Raw genomic sequence first — 20,304 nt, 5'->3', positions numbered from 1 at the left:
AATTAGTCATTGTGTACTTTCTATGAATAAAAAGAAGCCAAAAGGTCGAATGACATTGGTTCTCATTGATTCTGGCCATTTCGGATACCCGGTCACTTGGCACCGGTTCCTGAATGTACCCTAAGAGGACATTTTTTGAAACTTGAAGAATAGTACTTTGCGACGGCTGTACCTCAGGGATGTTAAGTTTAGAAATTATTCATATAATTTGAATATAAATGCTGGAGCAAATTGTAGCAGGATTACAACAATTTGAGGCAAATTTTTCAATAATTTTAGGATTGTTATCCGTAGCAAAGTTCACATAAAAATGTGTTGATGAATTTCTATAAGAAAACCTACTGAGATTATTTTTCTACCTTTTCAGTATTCTCTTAACAATCTTTCACAAATACTTCTTACGATTTCTAAATTATTTGTTAGCCAGAAGTGTCTCTTTGATTTATCGATATGGATCCAAAGCTATTCTACAAAGATGGTTTCCATAGTAAAACCGCCATGAGTCGATAACCTATCCTACAAAGGGTGCATATGAAGCCTTGCCAGAACCATTTCTGCAGTAATCGCATGTTATCAGTACCTTATATTGATCCATGGCATTATAGGAATGATGTGCATTATAAAAAATCATGAATTTTGATCCGATATGAGCGAAAAGGATTACAAATTAGTCCCTCTGAGGCCCTTTCGGAACCGATTCCAGGGTATCCGGATGTGGCTAGAACCTCATACTGGTCATTGGCATTATAGCTATGATGATCAGGATAAAAAAATTATGAATTTTGAACCGTCGCAAGGTACTATTCTTTAAGTTTCCGAAAATGTCCTTTTAGGGTACATTCAGGAACCGGTGCTAAGTGACCGGGTGTCCGAAATGGCCAGAATCAATGAGAACCAATGTCATTCGACCTTTTGGCATTTTTTTATTCATGGAAAGTACACAATGAATAATTTTCTTACCGCTAATCTTGATAAAACTACGTGAACCATCACTTCCGGAACGAATATACCCCATTTGAATTCGGAATAACTCCGGAACCAAGTGGCCAATCCCATTTCTTTCGGAACATAATAAATTTTGAAGAATATGCGGTTCATTTGAGACCAAAATATCTAAAATCGGTCCATAACTGACTAAGCTATGATTTTTTGAAGTTCATTTTTTATGAAAAGTCAGACGTTGGGGGTTTGAGAGTTAAACCTGGGAGGGAGGCACAGATACTACACACGAAATTTGATACAAAGTTTTTCCAAACTGCAAGATAACTCCGGTTTGCCAACGACAATCAAGGCAGGCTTGGTTACAATCACTAGTTTTTATTTGAAGTGAACCTTAGATCGTTCTGGACAAACATTAAAAAAGGGCCACAGTTTTCTATGCGTTTAATTTTCAGTTTTTATTAAAAACATTAAAAAGATTCGTACTCCGATACATTATATTCAATTAGAATAAAGGGTACTCACGTGACGTTATGTACATGAATTGATTCTCATTCAGTTTTTGTTACCTTTGATGAAATGTAAAAATATGCTTTGAATTACGCAATTTTGTCATGTTTGTCCATTGTTTAAGATCTGGGCTCAGTCCGTGACAGCAAAATATCGGCTCACTGTGACGTAGAGAAATTTTGTATCGGTTTCTCCCTCCCAGGATTAAACTATAAAAATATTATAGTGTTATCAAGACATGCCAGAAAGGGGTGAATCAAAGATTATAGCAAGCTAGCGTAAATAGCTGGATAAAAAAATATATTTTCTGGAACAATTCCTCAAAAAACTCCAAGTTCAATTCCTAAATGAGTAAGGAAAGAATGATCAATTCTGGATTACCTTTTCAAATCGACGTAAGTTATAGTGTTTTGAGAAAATTAATTCAGAAGCATCACAACCTGTCAACTAAAACGGTTTTAAAATGAACCATTTTTTGTCATTTTTGCTTAAATTTTGCATACAATAAGCTCGCGTTCAAAAACTAGGGAGATCCTATTATCACACACAAACATTTTATGACAAAATGATAAGCCGTTCTATTCAGTTACTTGCGACGTTTTTGTACCAGTGTAAAATCGACTCAAGTAGTGTTTTGTTTTGATTCGTGGTTAAGTCACTTTGTCTCTCCATACAGCGGAGCGGCGAAAGGCGGTTAGGTTGCGAAAGTTGAAAATCTTACTTTCGTCATTTTGTAAATCTGGAAATTAAACGTTCTAAATGTGAAAAATCGAGTTGGTTTAGAGCGAAACGTGTAGAATTTCGTCTGCGAAACACGTAGGATCGATAAAGTAAGTTTGTTCACTTTTTCACTTGAGTCTTTTCGAAAAAGTTTTCGAGAATTGACAAAAAAAAGTTGAAAACTGTGAAAGTGCTCATAATAATACTAATCTAAAGAGCAGTGTCTTTCGCAGTTTTAATGAAACGCCAGAAACAAGAAAAGGAAGAACGAAGGATCAATACAAGAAACTTTGGAATAATTTATATAGTAACCTCTCGTTTTGTTCTGAGGTAATTGCATGGGGCAGGACACTACATCCAGTATTAAAATATTAATATTTATTAATGATATTAATATTGATATTGAGAATATTATCAAGTATGCATGGAGTTTTTCTGATTGCCTATTGCCGGAGTTGCCAAGGCAAATTGATTATTTATATGAAAAAAAAAAACAAGTTGTGTTTATTGTCAGTTCGTCTCAGATCCATATGGTCATGATATCATGATGAGTGAATGGATCAGAATTACCTTTTAGCCAAAATAAAAAAAAAAAAAGAAATGATGTTCCTGAACCATAATATATGTTGAAGTAATATCAGAATTTATACCTGACAAGTCTCTGCAGACCAGGATATTCCCCATTAGACTGGCCCTTAAACAAAAAAGTTGTGAAACTCAACGGGGCACCCCCTAGATATGTGCCTTAGGGTAAGAAAAAAGGTCTTAAAAAATTTCAACTCAATTGGTTGCGCCGCCAGCTGGCGCATTCAATTCGAAGTTTGTATGGGATTTTCGTTTCAAATATATTGAAAACTAGTGGCCCCAGCAAACTTCGTCTTGCCATCAAGTAGGCTGTTGAAAAATGTCATGGAACCTCTCACACAACATGACATATTAGTACTCCCCCGTTATACCAAACTTTCCCACAACTTCCCTAAACTTTTTCGTCACACGAACACGTCGGAGCCCTTCAAGAAGACAACAGTGAAAGAATTGTGCAAATGGGGTGTCCCGTTCTGAAGATATTTCGTGACATACAAACACCACTCCATTTTTATTTATATAGATTAACCCTTTGTTACTGTTTCGTTTTGTATACTAATTGATCGTGTTTAATTGGGCCCAGAATGACAAATACACTAGCTGATACCCTAATGAACATAATTGCAGAAGGTTGTATCTGGATTTAAGCTCATTTTCATTACCCTTTCAGTTATTAAAAGTTAGGCTCAGATCAGAACTCCCGTACATATATACATGCGCCTTGCGCAGCAGCTCGCCCAGCGTCATAGGTGGCTGTGATACGCCTAGTGGTAACCATCATGCTATGTTGAAGAAATGCAGAGCTGTATTGCAGATCTACTTCAGATAGTTAAAACACCAAGTTTATCACTTTTAATCATGATACAACCTTCTACAATATTGTTCGCTATGGTATCAAGTTGTGTTTTTGACATTCTGGGTTCAATTGAACGCGATCAACAGTTTTCCTGAACCAAACAGTAGATGATGTACTGTTTCCTATATACTTGAGCTGGGAATCCCATATTAACTTCAATTCAAATGCGCCAACTCATGGAACGACCAAATGAGCTGATATTTTCAGGAAGCCTTCCTCTAACCCTAAGGAATAATTCTGGGGGGTGCCCCGTAGAATTATACAACTTTATTTTTCTTCCATACTGAGCTGGACCAGTCTATTCCCCATACTACCACTAATAAATTCAGTGATTAGAACATCCTCACCTTCATTCTCTATATTGAGCAAAATATATGAGAAATGCAATATAGACCACACTGTTTGTCTTGCTAGAAATAGACTGCCACACTCGGTGAAGCTTCATTGTCATCAATGCCCCACATCTTTCTACGCCATTCCGCAACTTGATTGCGATGCAATTTGTCTCCTGCATACCGGCCGATCCGCAAGACATACAATCCACGATGCCCTGCCGCTTGTTCATAAGCCCCTTACATTGACTAAAATCCAAGATACTTCTGACAGATGTCTTTAGGAAAATCGTGGCTATCTCGATGATATCATAAAAATAATATATATTAATCCGTATTAACGGATATTAATACTTGAAGAATCAAGTTCGCGGCGATTGAACCATAGAAACCATAATACCAATATTAATGAGTGTCTTACCCCATGGGTAATTGCTCTAGAATTTGCCACGTACATTCATTGTGAAGATTTGCGAAAAAGTTACACGTCTTCTCAGTGAGAATCAAACTCACGACTCCCTGATCTCTAGTTAGGGCGCGTTACCCCTACGCCATGAGAGGACTCATGAACGCAGAAGTTAACCTGAATTCGATTTCAGCTCAATAATCACGTGGTCCTTCTTCGCAAAGTGCACCTCTTTCGGAAGAATTAGATGCCCATCCAAACACAACGCTTTCTATTTATATCCAATGCCTAGCCCGAGAGCACATTATTTTTTAGGTAAGGTACAGTGGGGGAAGTGTATCAGTGGGGTAAGTGGATCATTTGTCAATATAAAGCATAAATACTTGAATATGTTGAATGTTTTCGCACCATTGCTTCGTTCCAGGTTATATTCTTACGCCCACACTGATACTATTGCAAAACTGGTACTACACGTACACTAACACAAACAAACTTGTTAGCTGCAAAAAGTAATTAATTTGAAAATTGTTTTCCATCAATCAAAAATCCATTGTATCTCTGTCTAAAATCGAATTCTATTATTTTTTTCGACACATGGTGAGCATATCAGTTCTAATTGAATGAATCGCAATGAAAAATATGTCATTTTTATAAATAAATACAAATATATTAGACATGGTACACTTACCCCTACTTTTTGATGGGGTGGGGTAAGTGGATCAAGCATAATTATCATTTATTGGCAGACTGCTTACGAGAATTTTAAAAAGCTTTAATATCCGCAAATGTTGTTTTTCTTTATTTTGTTCCATTCCCAGCTTGAATTTGTCAAATTGACCGTAGAAAATTTGAATTAATCCATCTGAAAGTTTTTTTAACCTTTCGGGTATAAAAAATATAAAAAAAAAAATAATTTCAAAATTCACACGAAACTTTTCGTGGTTTGTCTAAGCTGAGTTGTAAAAAAGCAAAAAATATAAATTTTCCGATCGAAAGCATAGTATCGTACCTTATTTGACCATATAAAATGCTCTAGACAGATGATAAACATATATTCATAAATAAAATAGAAAGATTTCAGTTTGTTATTAAAAAGTAAATGTGACTAATATTTTTAAATCATAAGTGTTTTTCGAAAACATCGTTAGGAATAATTCTACAATACTTATGTATAACTTATGCGTATAAATGGATGAATTTTCTCCAATTTTTTCAAGTTACAATGTTTTTTTTTTTTGTTCAAATTAGTATGAAAAAATATATACATATTTTTTATTATATTTTGATTAAATAAAGATACTTTTTAATTTTAAAGTATTAAAATCTAACATTACAAGCACTAATAACTTGAACGAGGGTAATACCATTCTTATTAAACATAATCACACTGCATTTGTTTCGAGAACAGATTTTTTTTAATGGTGATCCACTTACCCCACCATGGTGGTGCAAGTGGATCATTTGGTGCAAATTTTTAAGTCTCTCATACTCAATACATAACAATCAGAAAATTCGAAATAAGTGACGATTTGAAATATTATAGTCCCTTATTTGTTATCCACAGAAAAAAGTTTGAGTTACATTATTCACGTTAGCTGTACATAACAATGAATTTAACTATTGATTTTGCTGTATCCACTTACCCCACGGTACCTTAATGAAATAGCACACAACACTAGCCAGCAACTGTACTGGCTGAGGTTTCTATTGTGTGGTCTTCCAATGGGTCGCGACGTTCTCAAACGACCGGTTACGGAACATGAGTCCGTTGCTCGATAAATACTTGGCTGGGCATCTAATTCTTCCGAAAGAGGCGCACTTTGCGAAAAAGGACCACGTGATTATTGAGCTGAAATTGAATTCAGGTTAACTTCTGCGTTCATGAGTCCTCTCATGGCGTAGGGGTAACGCGCCCTAACTAAGATCAGGGAGTCATGAGTTCGATTCTCACTGAGAAGACGTGTAACGTTTTCGCAAATCTTCACATCAATTTGTCCATCTAATTCAATTGCAAATTATATGTAATGTTTAGCTTTTCGGTGGTTGTTAAACTTCCACTCGGCTGGTTAGCCGTAAACCACGATTCATAATTAAAAACAAGTGCATTCATTGTATTTATTTTTATGTGATTTTTTTTATTATTATTCTTAATTCTTCTTTTGGGAGTAAGTAAATATTTTCCTGAAAAAAGATTTTTTTTTTCAGAATACTCCTAGAGACATACTACGACTTTCTGCAAAGAATTGTATTGTAATGAAACATTTTCTGGAAGAATTTCTGAATAAACTCTATTGGGAATTTCTTGGATAATTTGAGAAAAAATACCTTGTGGATCATAATAGCGATCTATACAGGAATCCCTGGGGAAAATGTGCATGGAATTATTTTATACAGAATATGTGCGGTTCGAATTAGCTTTTGTTCCATGGGCCTTAATTTCTGATTTGAAATGATTTCTTGTACCCTCAAGTGGTCTTCTACGAAACTTACGCAACTCGTTGCAGAACTCGATTTTTAAAGCACTTGTCGTAATTATTCAACTCGGTAAGCCTCGTTGGATAAATGTACGGCTCGTGCTGTAGAAATCATCATTCTGCAACTTGTTGCGTAAACAAGCTCTATAATTGTTTATTCCAATTACTGTTCGACCTGCGTTTTCCGCCTTGTAAAAAGATCGTGTTCCGGTTCATATTCGTCAATGTTTATTGCGTTTAATATTTTTTTTCACACCTCACCCACAAGATAGACAAAAACACTCAAAATAATCAGCGATAAAAAATCCATCCACGTAGAATAAATTTTCATCGATTGTTCACTGGACAGCATCGACGAGTGAGCCGGGGTGATCACGAAATTGGAATGCATAAATCCAGCATTGATGGTGGAATTAAATTGGGACTGTACAGTACATGCTGGAAACCAGAAAAAGGCAGATAAACGATAATACTCAGCGAAAAGCCCACTTGTTTTCGCTAAAACTGTTGGTTTGGCAATGACAAACAAATCCGTTTTTAAGAGGTTTAAAAACGTTGCAATCAAAGCGAATCGCAACATACACTTTCAAGGAAAAATAGGGTCTTGAGACTCCTTTACGAAACTAGTCGCATTTCTCATCGCAATTGAAAATTGTACAACTTACCATTCACGTGCACGGTGGCGTTGACCGACACATTCCCGATTGCGTTTCCGGCATAGCAGCTGTACACTCCGCCATTATCGAGCGAAGCTACCGGCAGAATCAGCGATCCATTTCCAAACAGTTTGATACGGCCGTTTTGAATGTTCTGGTTATTGAACTTCCACAGAATACTTGGCGTGGGAGCCCCTGGGGAAAATAAATGAAGAAACGGAAAATTATTCCCAAATTACAGACCCATACAAAGTGGAGATGAAGCTTTATATAACATTGCGATTGTACTAGTGGAGTGTTTGTATTTAAAGTAGTTGGGCGATTTATTGAAATAGGTATTCTGCATGTCTTTTTGAATGAATAGTTACTTGAATGTGAATGACACCTTGAAAGCCTCCCTTTATTTATACACTTCTACAATACAGTTGTTGTGAAAACAATGTGGGTATGATTGGCAAACAGATTCAAAACTAAAAAAAATCGTGCCTCTAAATGTTGACGTTTTACTATTGAAATTCAATTGGTTATGGCCTCATTTATGGGTGACCCAAAATAGTGTACCAAGAGTATACTTCCTTAAATAACTTTTCGGATGGTGTATAATGTTATTACTGCCGAGCGAAATGGTTTTCATCTGTGTTTTCATTCGATCAAGAGCTAATTCTCGAATGCCTTGTGAATTTTCCCTCGCTCTAAATGGACCCGTATAGACAAAAAAAAAATCAACTCACCCGAAACGACACAGTGCAGCACCAGCGGTTGGCCCTCGAGCAGGTCCACTTCGGCCGGTGGAGTCTGAATGAATTTCGGTGCCTCCGCTTCGGTTTCGATGACCTCGTTATTGACAATCATCTGCGCCTGCCGGGAATGGACCTCGCCCATGTTGTTCTTGGCCATGCACTCGTAGTGGCCGGCATCGATGGCCGTGACTTCGTCTATCCGCAGGGACCCATCCGGGAGCACGTTGATCCGCGTATCGTCCGAATGGATCTCGTTAGCATTCAGCATCCACACAATTTCCGGCCGAGGGTCGCCGACGGCTTTGCAGCTGAATACGGCCGTCTGGCCGTAGCTTATCTCGATGTCCCTCGGTTCGGTCACAATCTCCGGTTTGGCTGTGGGGGAAAAAAGAGCAGAGCACAGGAAGAATATAGAGAGATATTGCAATGCTCGGAAGTACCTACACTAAGGGTATACGCTATGTCTTTTTGGACGATACGAAACGAAACTAGGGCGTTGTACTCTTAGGTGGTAGGTCATTTGGCATAAAGTCGTTTGGCATAAAGCCGTTTGGCATAAAGTCGTTTGGCATAATGGTCATTTGGCATAAAGTCGTTTGGCATAATGGTCGTTTGGCATAATAGTCGTTTGGTATAATGAGTTTGAAACCAAGAATTTCTCAATTTTTCGTTTTTACGTTTCTATTGAATCTTTCTGATGACATCAGGCTTGTTTTGGAGTCAATTGATACAAAATGACACTTTATTCAACAATCATTCGCTATTGAATAAATTTATGCATATTAGGAAAGTTATTGCCAATAGTATTTAATTGTTTATTATATTAATATTAATTCTTCTTTTGAGTTTCGCTATTGGAACACATTTTTGCACTGAAGATTTATTATATATTTAGCACAAATTGACCCTTCTTTTAATTGTTCTATTTTTTCTAAATATGATGTAATAATAATTATAGGTATGAACATTGTTGATGTAAAATTTAAATAAATTCCTCCTTCGTCAATGCCTAGGTTGTTCTTTTTAGCTATATTTTTTAAGTATTTTTTCGTTTCCAACTGACAAAAGGGCAGCAATCGACAACTTTGTTCTTATTAATTATCAGCGAAAAGAAAAATCGATTACTGCAGTTACTTCGATGGGTTGTGCTACTTTTCCCCGAATGTCGTTTCCCTGAACTCTAGTTCCCAGTTGTCAGTTTCCCGAATATCCCGTTTCCCTGACAAGTCCACTTCCCCGAAAAGTTTTTATCACTCATAATTGTATGAACTTTATGTATTTCAGGGTGGTGAACAAACTGACCATCTAATATGCACCCTTCTTTATTTAATTGGCGGTTCTTTCGAGTTTTACCGTCCTCAGCATTTTTGCCAATATGTGTATATCGTTCTTTCTCGTCACCACTTTTCGAGTAAACCAGTCATTCGGGGAAATTACATTCGGGAAAAAGTAGCAAAATCATATTGATGATTCTGAACGCACTGTTTTTATGTCTTTTGGTTTTATTATTCCGCAATATTTTTTGGCGTCCATTCTTCTATTGGTTTGATTATAAATTTTGCCTTCTTTTAAAAATTGGCTGTTCTTCATTTTTAAACTGTATTAAATTTTATTATTTAGAAAAGCCAAATGTTTACCATTTTTATATTTTGTTGTTTTATCAATTCTTGCCAGATGTGTTGTTAGAACGATAATTACTTTAGAATCTGCCATATACTTTTTTGGGGCAAACGCGTGATCTCCTTCCGAGATATGCTGGAAAAAATATTATTTCAATCACAAATTTTCCCTTCTCTCGATAATAGACGGTGTTTTTGATGTACACTTCCAACATTAGAATTTATATTAAACCCTTGAAAAGATTTGCCACAAATGTTCTCTTTTAAAGATGTGTTGTTCATTTGAGCTATGCTGTGAACAGATTTTTTTTGCGTTAGAGCCTTAAACATTTTAAATGAAAAATAATCTGCTCTCGTATATAGGCTATTTTGCATTAAGTCGCATTGATAGATTTTTGGATTAGAGCTTTTGATATTTCCATTCTTTCATCAAGGAATTTTCATCGAGTGTTACGTCAAAACTGGGACAGAGCTTGATCTGCAGCAAAATATTATATGAGCGTTCCCTTGATAAATAACTGCGAACTTTCTTTGCCAACTTACTGTTTTCCAATATGTATCTCGCAACAAGCTCAAAAATACTCTATGTACTGAGATGTAGAGACCCGTCACAAGTTTTGTTTAGTAATGCTCTCTAATGTCATCAATTTTCGAAATTCTTTGCTTGGAAATTCTCTTAACGAACACCACGCTTGTTTAGAACCTAGCAAAATGTTTTGCTATGGGCAACCACCGAGTTGATCTCGGTAAAAGCTTAAAAAATCCCGATATTTATTTTAAGTCAATCATTATGCCAAACGGCCATTATGCCAAATGACCATTATGCCAATGCCAAACGGCTTTATGCCAAACGGGGTACAATCTACTCTTAGTGGACAGTCAACTGCACTGCCGTAATATGCACCTTATTGTCCTATGTTATATTATTTTGACTTTTTGCCATCAAACAGTTTAGTTTTACGTATAGTTTTAGAAAACACAAAAAATAACTTTGTTCGGAAACTCATTGAAAAGCATACCAAGTCAAGGACTCAGCGTAGTGTTCTTATAACAACTTCCATGTATATCGTGTGGCAAGTACGTGGCATCTTTCAACAAATTTATATCGATTTTCCAGAGTAAATTGCAATTTTTTTGTAATTTTCGGACATCTATTTGAAAATTACGGTAATTTCGAATTTATCACGGGGTGTAGTGATGTAACCCCACTTAGACAATCAATTTCAAGTCCCAAACATGGCTTGTTGCATATAAAACATCATGAATTTGCAAATCAAGTCTAAAGATGGTTCGAACGTATTTGGATGACTGATCACATGCCTTGTTGTTTTGTATACCTTGTTCCCCATGGGAAGTGGCCATTATATTTGGCGAATCTTGCGAGCTTTCCGGTCTGACTCTTTCAACGTCCACGCTTCGTGCCCGTAGCAATTTATCACCTTTACTAAATTTTATCTATCTAACTTGCTCATTTACTCTTGCTTGTATGAGTTAGTATACTCATAACACATAGAAAAAAATGTTTTCGATTCCATCATATAGGTATAAAGGTATTTTTTCACTTCCCCACATGTGGCTTCGTTTGCACATGTCACCTGAGCGTTCATTAAGTGCCTCAACATAGTTTTGAGAATATACATCCTCTACATTTGGTACAATACGTAAGAACGGTTATCTACCATGCCGCATCGAATTTTCGGACGATTAGAAAGCCGGACACTGATCTTTTTCACGATGGTTTAAAGATAATGATGATGTCTTTTACATGCTACATTCATTAAAGCTGTCGATCAAAGAATTTTCGACTGATTTAAGGCCGGTGTCCGGGATTCAAAACATCCGATTCCGGACACTTCGAATCAAGACGGTACAGCAGTATGCTCAGCACATAATTACTCGCTACTATCAGTGGAACTGTTATGCGCTTAATTTGTCACAGAATTCCAACTTCATATGTAACGCAATATTTTTCAACAATGTTCTTAATACTTTCGATGCTCAGAAGTTATTTTTTGATGATTGGGTAACGTGTTATATTTTGCCATATAAGAGAAACGAAGAATTTTGTATGGAAACTGCAGGCACGTGGAAAAAGTTGATTAAGTCTAAATTTAATCGTGCAATTTTAAACCAATTATACCTTGAAAAAGTGATAAAGTCCTGTTTTGCATGCTTTATGGATTAGCTCACTAAAAAGTTTGATATATCGTAGTTTAAATTTCCTGCAAACATCAATGAAACCAGTAGTTTATACAAATTTGATGACCTGTAGCATAAAATTATGACGTGTTGGAACATTTCTGAAAACGGCGTTAGATTCAACAACCCCAAAACAACTAGAGACGCATAATTTGATTATTGTTACACGCAAAAATGTTATTTATGTTTCGCTGTGCAGTCTTTAAACGTTCTTTACTCAGTTGTTAATATTGACACATGGGACAATTATGCGTATAACGGCAGTTTAGTCGCACTAGTGGCTTTTAACGAATGTTTTGCTATAAATCGTTGCACGGCTCGATTTTGTTAAAAAATATGATAGAAATAAATAGTTTCGCTTAAAATTTAAGCTCCCTTTAGTAGACCTATTGTTCTTAAAATAGCACTACTAAGAGAAACTATTTTTTATTAAACAAAATAATGAAATTCAAACAATAGAAGTTGTGCTTGTGAAAATACCAGGGTTCAATACCATGATCTCCCACCAATTTTAAAGACCACCACGATGAAGAAAATCCCGAAGAAGCCGCCGCCGCAAACTTCATCGGGCGAGGAGGATTTCAACCTGGGCGCCGTCAAAATGTGTACGTGTTACTCGAATTCAACAATTCAATCGGCCCTTTTCAGGGCCAACAAATGTGTACTTAAGAGTAATTTGTGTAATATTTCCTAATGTGTTTACCACATACGTGCTATAATCTCTTAATTCATTTCGTAGCATCATACAATATCAGATTTATTACGAATAATCGACTCTTGCTTGATACGCAACACCAAACGTAAAAAAAATGTGGATGTATTAAATTTGATTTCTTTTCAGTTAGCAAAAGCCGTTCTGTTTCTTCTGCATTCAACAATAAAATTGCATTTCTTCAACGAAATCGAAAATGATAAATTTCTTCTTAGGGCAAATGTATCACCAATGGTATACCTAAGGGAAACAGCTCAGTGATGCTGATAAAAACATGAAATATGTGATTTTAACGTATCAGTCTGCAATGTATAAAAATCACGATTATTTTTAAATTTATCGCTAAAAATCCTTGTACTATTACCGTTAATTTGAACGTTACTTCATGCAAACCATCGGGGTTAATTTTTAATTTGAACATCTAGTCACCCTAGAAACGTGTTTCTGGTTACCTCTTCCACTGTTTTGTTTTGGTTCTGTGTTCCGTTCCACAGTGTTCCTTTTCACTTTACTCCGTTCGATGAGCTAAATGACGTTTGAACCATTTCTAATCTGAAAGATGTGCAAATTAGCGAGGTACAAATTAAAAAGTGTTCAGATCAAAAGTGGTCAAACCAACGGGGGTACCCGGTAATAGGAACACTGTTCCTTTATAGTGGAGGTATTTTTAGCATGGTGCCTTTAGCGGCGCAATCGATTGACTTCTTATGGGACCCTCCATTATAAGTGATGATGCACCATTTAATATAGGTATTACGAATTTAGAGAAAACTTCCCGTTCTATGGTTGAACAGAAAGCTACCGCAGCTGCCACATTACTGATTTTCACAAACCATCATCGATCGGCTGCGATGATACCTTGGAAACCATGTTAAGGCGAAGTGCGCCGTCATTGAAATTTGTACGCGTCGTTGATGATTGTTGTTAATTCATCTAACGAATTCGAATCAAATAAAATCAGTTGGTTTTGCACTGACACAGCTGAAAAAGTATCAGCATACTTTATGCATGTTAGAATGTATAGTGATACTTTTTTTAAACTATCCATACTGAGTTTTATTACTTTGAAATGTAAGCTGAAAAGTCATCATTGTTGCCAAAACGAATGACGGGCTACTTAGCCTTAATGGCTGTTGTTTTTCAATGCTTTGGACTCTACAAGCATATTTTGATTGGTTGGTTTCGTTCAATGATACAATGAATTTCAAGCCTGCGGTAGAACTTAGACAGCTGCGGTAGAACTCGGCGGCTAGCGCAGAATGGAAAATTTAGCAAATTCATTGTTTTAAATAGATTTGTGATTAAATTTCATGGATACTATTCGATTGCTTGTTTCATTTTCGCACCGTACATCATAGAAAAATATTACATAGTCATTTATTAGTGCGAAATATGTCAAAACACACTACCTCAACTATTGGAGCTTCCTTCACTAAGGGAGTGTTATCCTTCCACGGTATTCCGTGGAACTTAATTTCAGCGGTATTTAACGGAATCATTCGGAATATCGCATACCCTTAACCTACATTGCGTGTGCGAAGAGATTCGGCCGTCGTCGGCTCGGGAACGCAATTTGATAAGAATTTCATTAAATGGACTGGCTTCTGGCCGGTCCACTGTGTGAGTGGGGGGCATGAATGTGCAATAAACGATGACAAATCCGAGAGGACACATAGTCGTCTCGAAAGTGGATCTTTGTTTCCGGTTTATGTGAATGCAATTAAAGCCGACTGTAGATCGTCAGGAACTGATGTGAACTTGAGGGAATCTAAATCTCTGTATCTTAATGGTTCGGATAATGGGGTCAATTTCTTGGCCACAGCTGTAGTTCTTATTAACGTATACATTTGATTGTGTCATTTTTTAGCGCTTTATCTTCCATGTACCTATATTTTGACATACATATTATATTTCATTTGCAGTAGCAGTTCAGAATTTTACAGCTAAGTTGATTTCACCCGCCAAAGCTTTCAATTAACTTAACCTAAATATATACCGCATTAATCGTGGCAATAGAAGATTGCAAAGTTTTCTGTCGAAAATGATAAATAATCTCTTTCGACATCTGTTCCAATGTGTCATTGGATATTATTTGTAACTCATTGGTACTATACCAGGGAGGAAGCTTCAGAATCATTTTAAAAAATATATTTTGAATCCTCTGCATAGCTTTCTTCCTGGTGGTCCAACAGCTGGTCCATATTGGTACAGCAATCATGGCAGGCCTGAAAATTTGTTTGAATATCAAAAGCTTGTTCTTAAGACAAAGTTTTGATTTTCTATGAATAAGGGGAAAGAGACATTTTACATGTTTATTACATTTGACTTGAATTCCCCCAATGTGATTTTTGAAAGTTAAATTCTTATCTAGCATGAGCCCCAGAAACTTAACTTCATCTGACCAATTTATTGGAACCCCTCTCATCTTGACAACATGTCTACTTGAAGGTTTCAAAAAAAGAGCTTTTGGTTTATGTGGGAATATTATTAGTTGAGTTTTGGAAGCATTAGGAGAAATCTTCCATTTTCGCAAGTATGAAAAAATATCCCAAACTTTTTTGTAATCGACTACAGATGACACGCAGACTTCGTCCTTTGGCGGAGAGGCCGGTGTCGTCCACAAACAAGGATTTTTGACATCCCTGAAGTAAATCAGGTAAGTCAGATGTGTAAATATTGTATAATATTGGTCCCAAAATGCTGCCTTGAGAAACACCAGCTCTTACAGGAAGTCTTTCAGATCTGAAGTTTTTTTTTATTTAACCTGAAGTGTACGATTTGACAGATAACTTTGAATTATTCTAACAATGTATGTAGGAAAATTGGCATTGGCGTAGCTAGGATTTTTTGCTGGAGGGGGCCTAGGGGGGGGCTGGCAAATATTAGTTTTATAGAAGTTATGTCAGTCGCAATAACAAGATTTTCACAAATTTCGTAGTTTTAACAGATTTGTATTGAATTTATTTATTTGTTATTTTGTCTCATTTCGCGGCGCATCAATGATATTTGTTAATTTATATTTTCGCAACGGAAAAGATTCATTCTTTTTGTAATCCAGTAAAAAATTATTCAAGAATTCTTGCTTTTTTTTGCTCACAAGGAATGTCCAACAATTTTTCTGGTAATCAACCATGTGGTTTGAAGAGATTCCTTTTAGAACTAGTACGGGAATTTCTTCATGAACTATTTTCGTATTTTTCAGTGATTTCTTCGAGAACTCCATTTCACTGAGTTCGTCCTGGGATTCTCACAGAAAATCATTCCCAGACTTTTTGATCGCACTATAAAATTTCTCGAAAAATCGAATTGTTTAAAAATTCTCCAAGAATTCCACCAGAGAATGCTTTAGAAATTCTTTTGATCATTTCTCCTGGAAGGCCCTGTACGTAATTATCAAATATAAATTGCAATTGTTAGTTTAAAGTATCCTCCAGTTGTTTAGAAATAATTTGTTTAGAATGTTCAGAAATTATTGAGCGTTTCTCTAATAATGGTACTAAAAATTCAAAGAGTCTCGCCAAAAATGTCTTCAAGATCACCAAGCAAGGATTCATTTCACGAATTCTCCAGAGAGATCACCAACAGCTGAAGCAAAAAAATCGAAACAAAATAATTATTCAGACTTTCTGCAAAAAAGAAGATTCTTCCAGGTGTTGCTCTAGGGCTTCCTCGTAATATTCCACAAAAACATCATTAGCAAGCAAGAAGTGTTCAATTGGGAAAATGTTATTCGCGATTTCTCAATTAAGTTTTCCGCAGATAATGTTCGAAGGAACTTTGTTGGTAATTTTTAGAAGAATTGCAGCTTTAATATAATTCGGAAAAATACTAAATTCCTGTCGTAGATTCAAGAATTAAAACGTAGAGTTTCTGAAACTTGTTGACAATGTACAGTTGTGTTCAGAATAATAGTAGTGAAAGCCGATTTTCATACAAAATGCTCAACTTTGGCATGCTTTTACTTTGTTTCCATATGAGCAATCGGCATGAAATTTTGTCAGTGAACTACAAATATGCTCAATTTCATTATCACAAAATTTGAAAATTTTCACACTACCGCCTAAAAATTTAAGCACCAGGTGAAATCGCTCAAAATCATAGTAGTTTTAATAATTTCAATATCTGCTGTATTTTGAGTTTTTAAATTTTTCTTTACTCATTGTTTCAACCATTTCCACCCAAGCTTCAAATGTATAAACAATACAATTTTTTACAAAATTGTTGCTGAACAAAAATTTACAAAAGAAAAACTACTATTATTTTGAGCGATTTCACCTGGTGCTTAAATTTTTAGCCGGTAGTGTGAAAATTTTCAAATTTTGTGATAATAAAATTGAGCATATTTGTAGTTCACTGCCAAAATTTCATGCCGATTGCTCATATGGAAACAAAGTTACAGCATGCCAAAGTTGAGCATTTTGTATGAAAATCGGCTTTCACTACTATTATTCTGAACACAAGTGTACCTCTGAGAAAAGCTTAAAAGGTCCTTGAAGGATTTACCACAGACATTTTTGTTTCTTTTTCCTTCGGATTTTTTTTTAATAGAACACGATTGGTGTTAAAACGGATGGAACTTATACTGAATGTATGTAATTAAAATCTTAGATAATTTTTTATATTGACTTTAAAGTTTCATGATACTACTGTGAACATATTGATGTAGAAAGAATTCATTTTCCCTACCTTTAGAAATTTCAAACAAGCTTTTTTATCGATTTTTTTTACTAGTGTAGAAGTTTAACGCGAAAATATTGCCGGTATTTTTAAGAACATAATCGAACATGTAGTGTAGTAAAACTCATAATGTAATATTTTAATGAATTTAAAACTTGGGGGAAACTTTTGCATTACTTAAAAAATTGTTGAGTAATTCCTTATGGACTTTCAGAAACCAAGAACCATACCCGACCAGAACCACATAACAAAAATATAACACATTCCTATCAGCAGCAGTTAAAAATAACAGAAGTTGATAAAATTTTGTTATCAAGATGGCTATGTTCTCAACTTGTTATATTTTTAGTTACACATTTATAACAACATTTGTTATATTTTTGACAATGCATTTATAAGTTTGTTGCAAATAACATCCGATGTCATAAACAGTAACTTAGTTTGCAATAATTTTGTTATTTTGTTACATCGTTGCAACACATTCTGTAATAATTTTGATATAATTGTAACAGGGTTTGTTATATTTTAGTTTAATTAGGTGCAAATTTTATTAGAATTTTTGTTATTTTAACTACTAACGGTACATATTTTATAACAAATAGTGATATAAAAAAATCATATCAGGGGAACACATTCTGTTATAATCTTGTTTCTTCCGTCTGGTCGGGTACGCATAAGAATTCTGAATTTTTTAACCTCTTCTATTTTACCTTTTTGAGATTCTTCAAAATGTTTCATTTTGAAGTATGAAAAGATTTTTGTACGAAGCGTCGGTGCAATGAAAGATAATCTTCCTTAAAAATTATTCTCGAAATATATCCTTCCTTGACCTCTGGTTTTCTAGAATTCTACCAGAAAGCCTCTAGAAATTCTGCCCTCGTATCGCACAAAAATACAAACCAAGAATATGGATTCTAACAATTCTAACACCGACCAATTGGTGTTTAGATAGACTGGAGCAAGTATTTCTGAATGATTTCTGGAAAACGTACTTCAAGCATTTGGAATAACCCTTGTCCTTGGAATATTAGCCTTGTTTGCTGTAATGTTGAAGCTTATGAATTTCCTAACACATCTGTATCAAAATTTATACAGTCCTCTACTTATCTTTAGAAGGCTAAAATATCATCTATTCCAGTCTGTCTGAACAACGAACAATTGGTGAAATAATTTGTAGAGAAGTGTTTCAAGGAAAACCAATAAAAATTTCTTTATGAATATCTTAATAAATCTTTTTTTTTTTCATAGGCGTTTTCAACAAATTTCCTCTGTAGATTCGAAGGCAAGAGAAATTTCAAAAATAATTTTCTTTCCATTTCTGGAATAATCCGTGGATTTGAAGCAAAATTTTTAGAAAAAAAAAACATAGAAGATTTAAGTAGATGAAAAAACCGAATTTAGTACTTTACCATTTAATTCCACTAGAGTTTGTATCCTTTGACAGATACGCGTATTTCGACCTCAACTGTAAGGCCGTCTTCAGTGTCGTGTACTAGACTCGACTTGTGTCTAGTACACGACACTGAAGACGGTCTTACAGTTGAGGTCGAAATACGCGTATCTGTCAAAGGATACAAACTCTAGTGGAATTAAATGGTAAAGTACTAAATTCGGTTTTTTCATCTACTTATAGGTATTCCACTAAACAGCTCGAAGATTTATTATCATAGAAGATTTTTTTACGCAATTTGTGATGTATTTTGGACACACTTTTTAAGGACTTTTGAAGTTAATTAAGTTAATTTGTGGAAAAATTTGTAATAAATTTTTTGGGAAAAATATTTAGAGAAATTCACAGAAGAATCTCTAGTAGAACTTTCAGCAAAATGTCTCAGTATTAGTTTTGACAGAATGAATGATTTTTCGGAGGAAATGCGAGGGAATACTGAACTGTTGAAAGATTTTCTTTAGGTAAATCCGGGAACAATCTCCGGAATCAATTTACCAATAAAAGGAAGACATGAAAGGAATGGAGCTTTGAATAAGCCCGACAACATTACTTGACTATTTTCCAAGAAATTTGAAAAAGTTCTAAAACTACCCTTCAATATTCCTTGAGGAATTCGACTACACTAAAATTCTATAAAGAATATTGAAAAGTTTTCTGAAAAATGTTGTTGAAATCTGTAGAAAATTAGTCAAATTATTCAGTAAATTTATTCATGTGAAAATACCTGAACAATTGAATCAAAATCAACCAAAGGTTTTTTTTTTCATGGATTTGTTTGGATTGGAAACCAGGTTAAATTTCTGCCATTCATCTGAAGAAAACTTGGCCATGCCGAAACTCCTTGAAAGTTCAGCCTTATTTTTCGACAAGAACTCCCGCTATGTATTGTTTTATAGAGAAATTCCTCTAGTAATTTTGTCTATTTTTCCAATTATTTTTTCGAACATTATAGAGTCTCTTTAGTGAATTCTCATTAGGGAAATCATTATTACCTGACACCTCGAGTAGGGTATCCTAAAACATGAAAAATCAGAAGGCAGTGAATATGCTGCATTATGGTGTTCCTACGCCAATGAAAATTGGAGATTTTTTTTTTTTTATTTTACGATCAAACCTTCATGCTAAACACTGTCGAATGCTTTTTCTGTGTCTAGAAGAGCAAGACCAGTAGAATAGCCTTCAGATTTGTTGGAACGGATCAAATTTGTTACACGTAAAAGTTGATGAGTGGTCGAATGTCCATGGCGGAATCCAAACTGTTCATTTTCAAAAATTGAATTTTCATTAATGTGGGCCATCATTGTGTTCAAAATGACCTTTTTAAAAAGTTTTTGATGGAGGAAAGCAAACTGATTACTGATAGCTAGAAGATTCTGCAGGATTTTTGTCTGGTTTTAAAATTGGAACGCCCTTAGCATGTTTCCATTTG

General features: G+C 35.2%; 1 protein-coding gene across 7 annotated transcripts in view; it reads right to left on the bottom strand.

The window, feature by feature from the left end:
• The window catches only part of LOC5575117 (peroxidasin), a 519,729-nt gene that overhangs the window by 187,095 nt on the left and 312,330 nt on the right, over window positions 1–20,304 (bottom strand). For all 7 annotated transcript variants that reach the window (XM_021842192.1, XM_021842199.1, XM_021842193.1 and 4 more), the window contains 2 exons: window positions 8,210–8,593; window positions 7,488–7,673 (listed from right to left, as the gene is read on the bottom strand). In XM_021842192.1, coding sequence (XP_021697884.1) covers window positions 7,488–7,673; window positions 8,210–8,593 — 570 coding nt within the window. The remainder of the gene's footprint in view (window positions 1–7,487; window positions 7,674–8,209; window positions 8,594–20,304) is intronic.

The sequence above is a fragment of the Aedes aegypti genome, chromosome 2 (assembly GCF_002204515.2).
Source record: "Aedes aegypti strain LVP_AGWG chromosome 2, AaegL5.0 Primary Assembly, whole genome shotgun sequence".
Classification (NCBI taxonomy): domain Eukaryota; kingdom Metazoa; phylum Arthropoda; class Insecta; order Diptera; family Culicidae; genus Aedes; species Aedes aegypti.
Note: the sequence above shows the minus strand (reverse complement) of the source record. Positions and strands in the feature narration are given on the sequence as shown.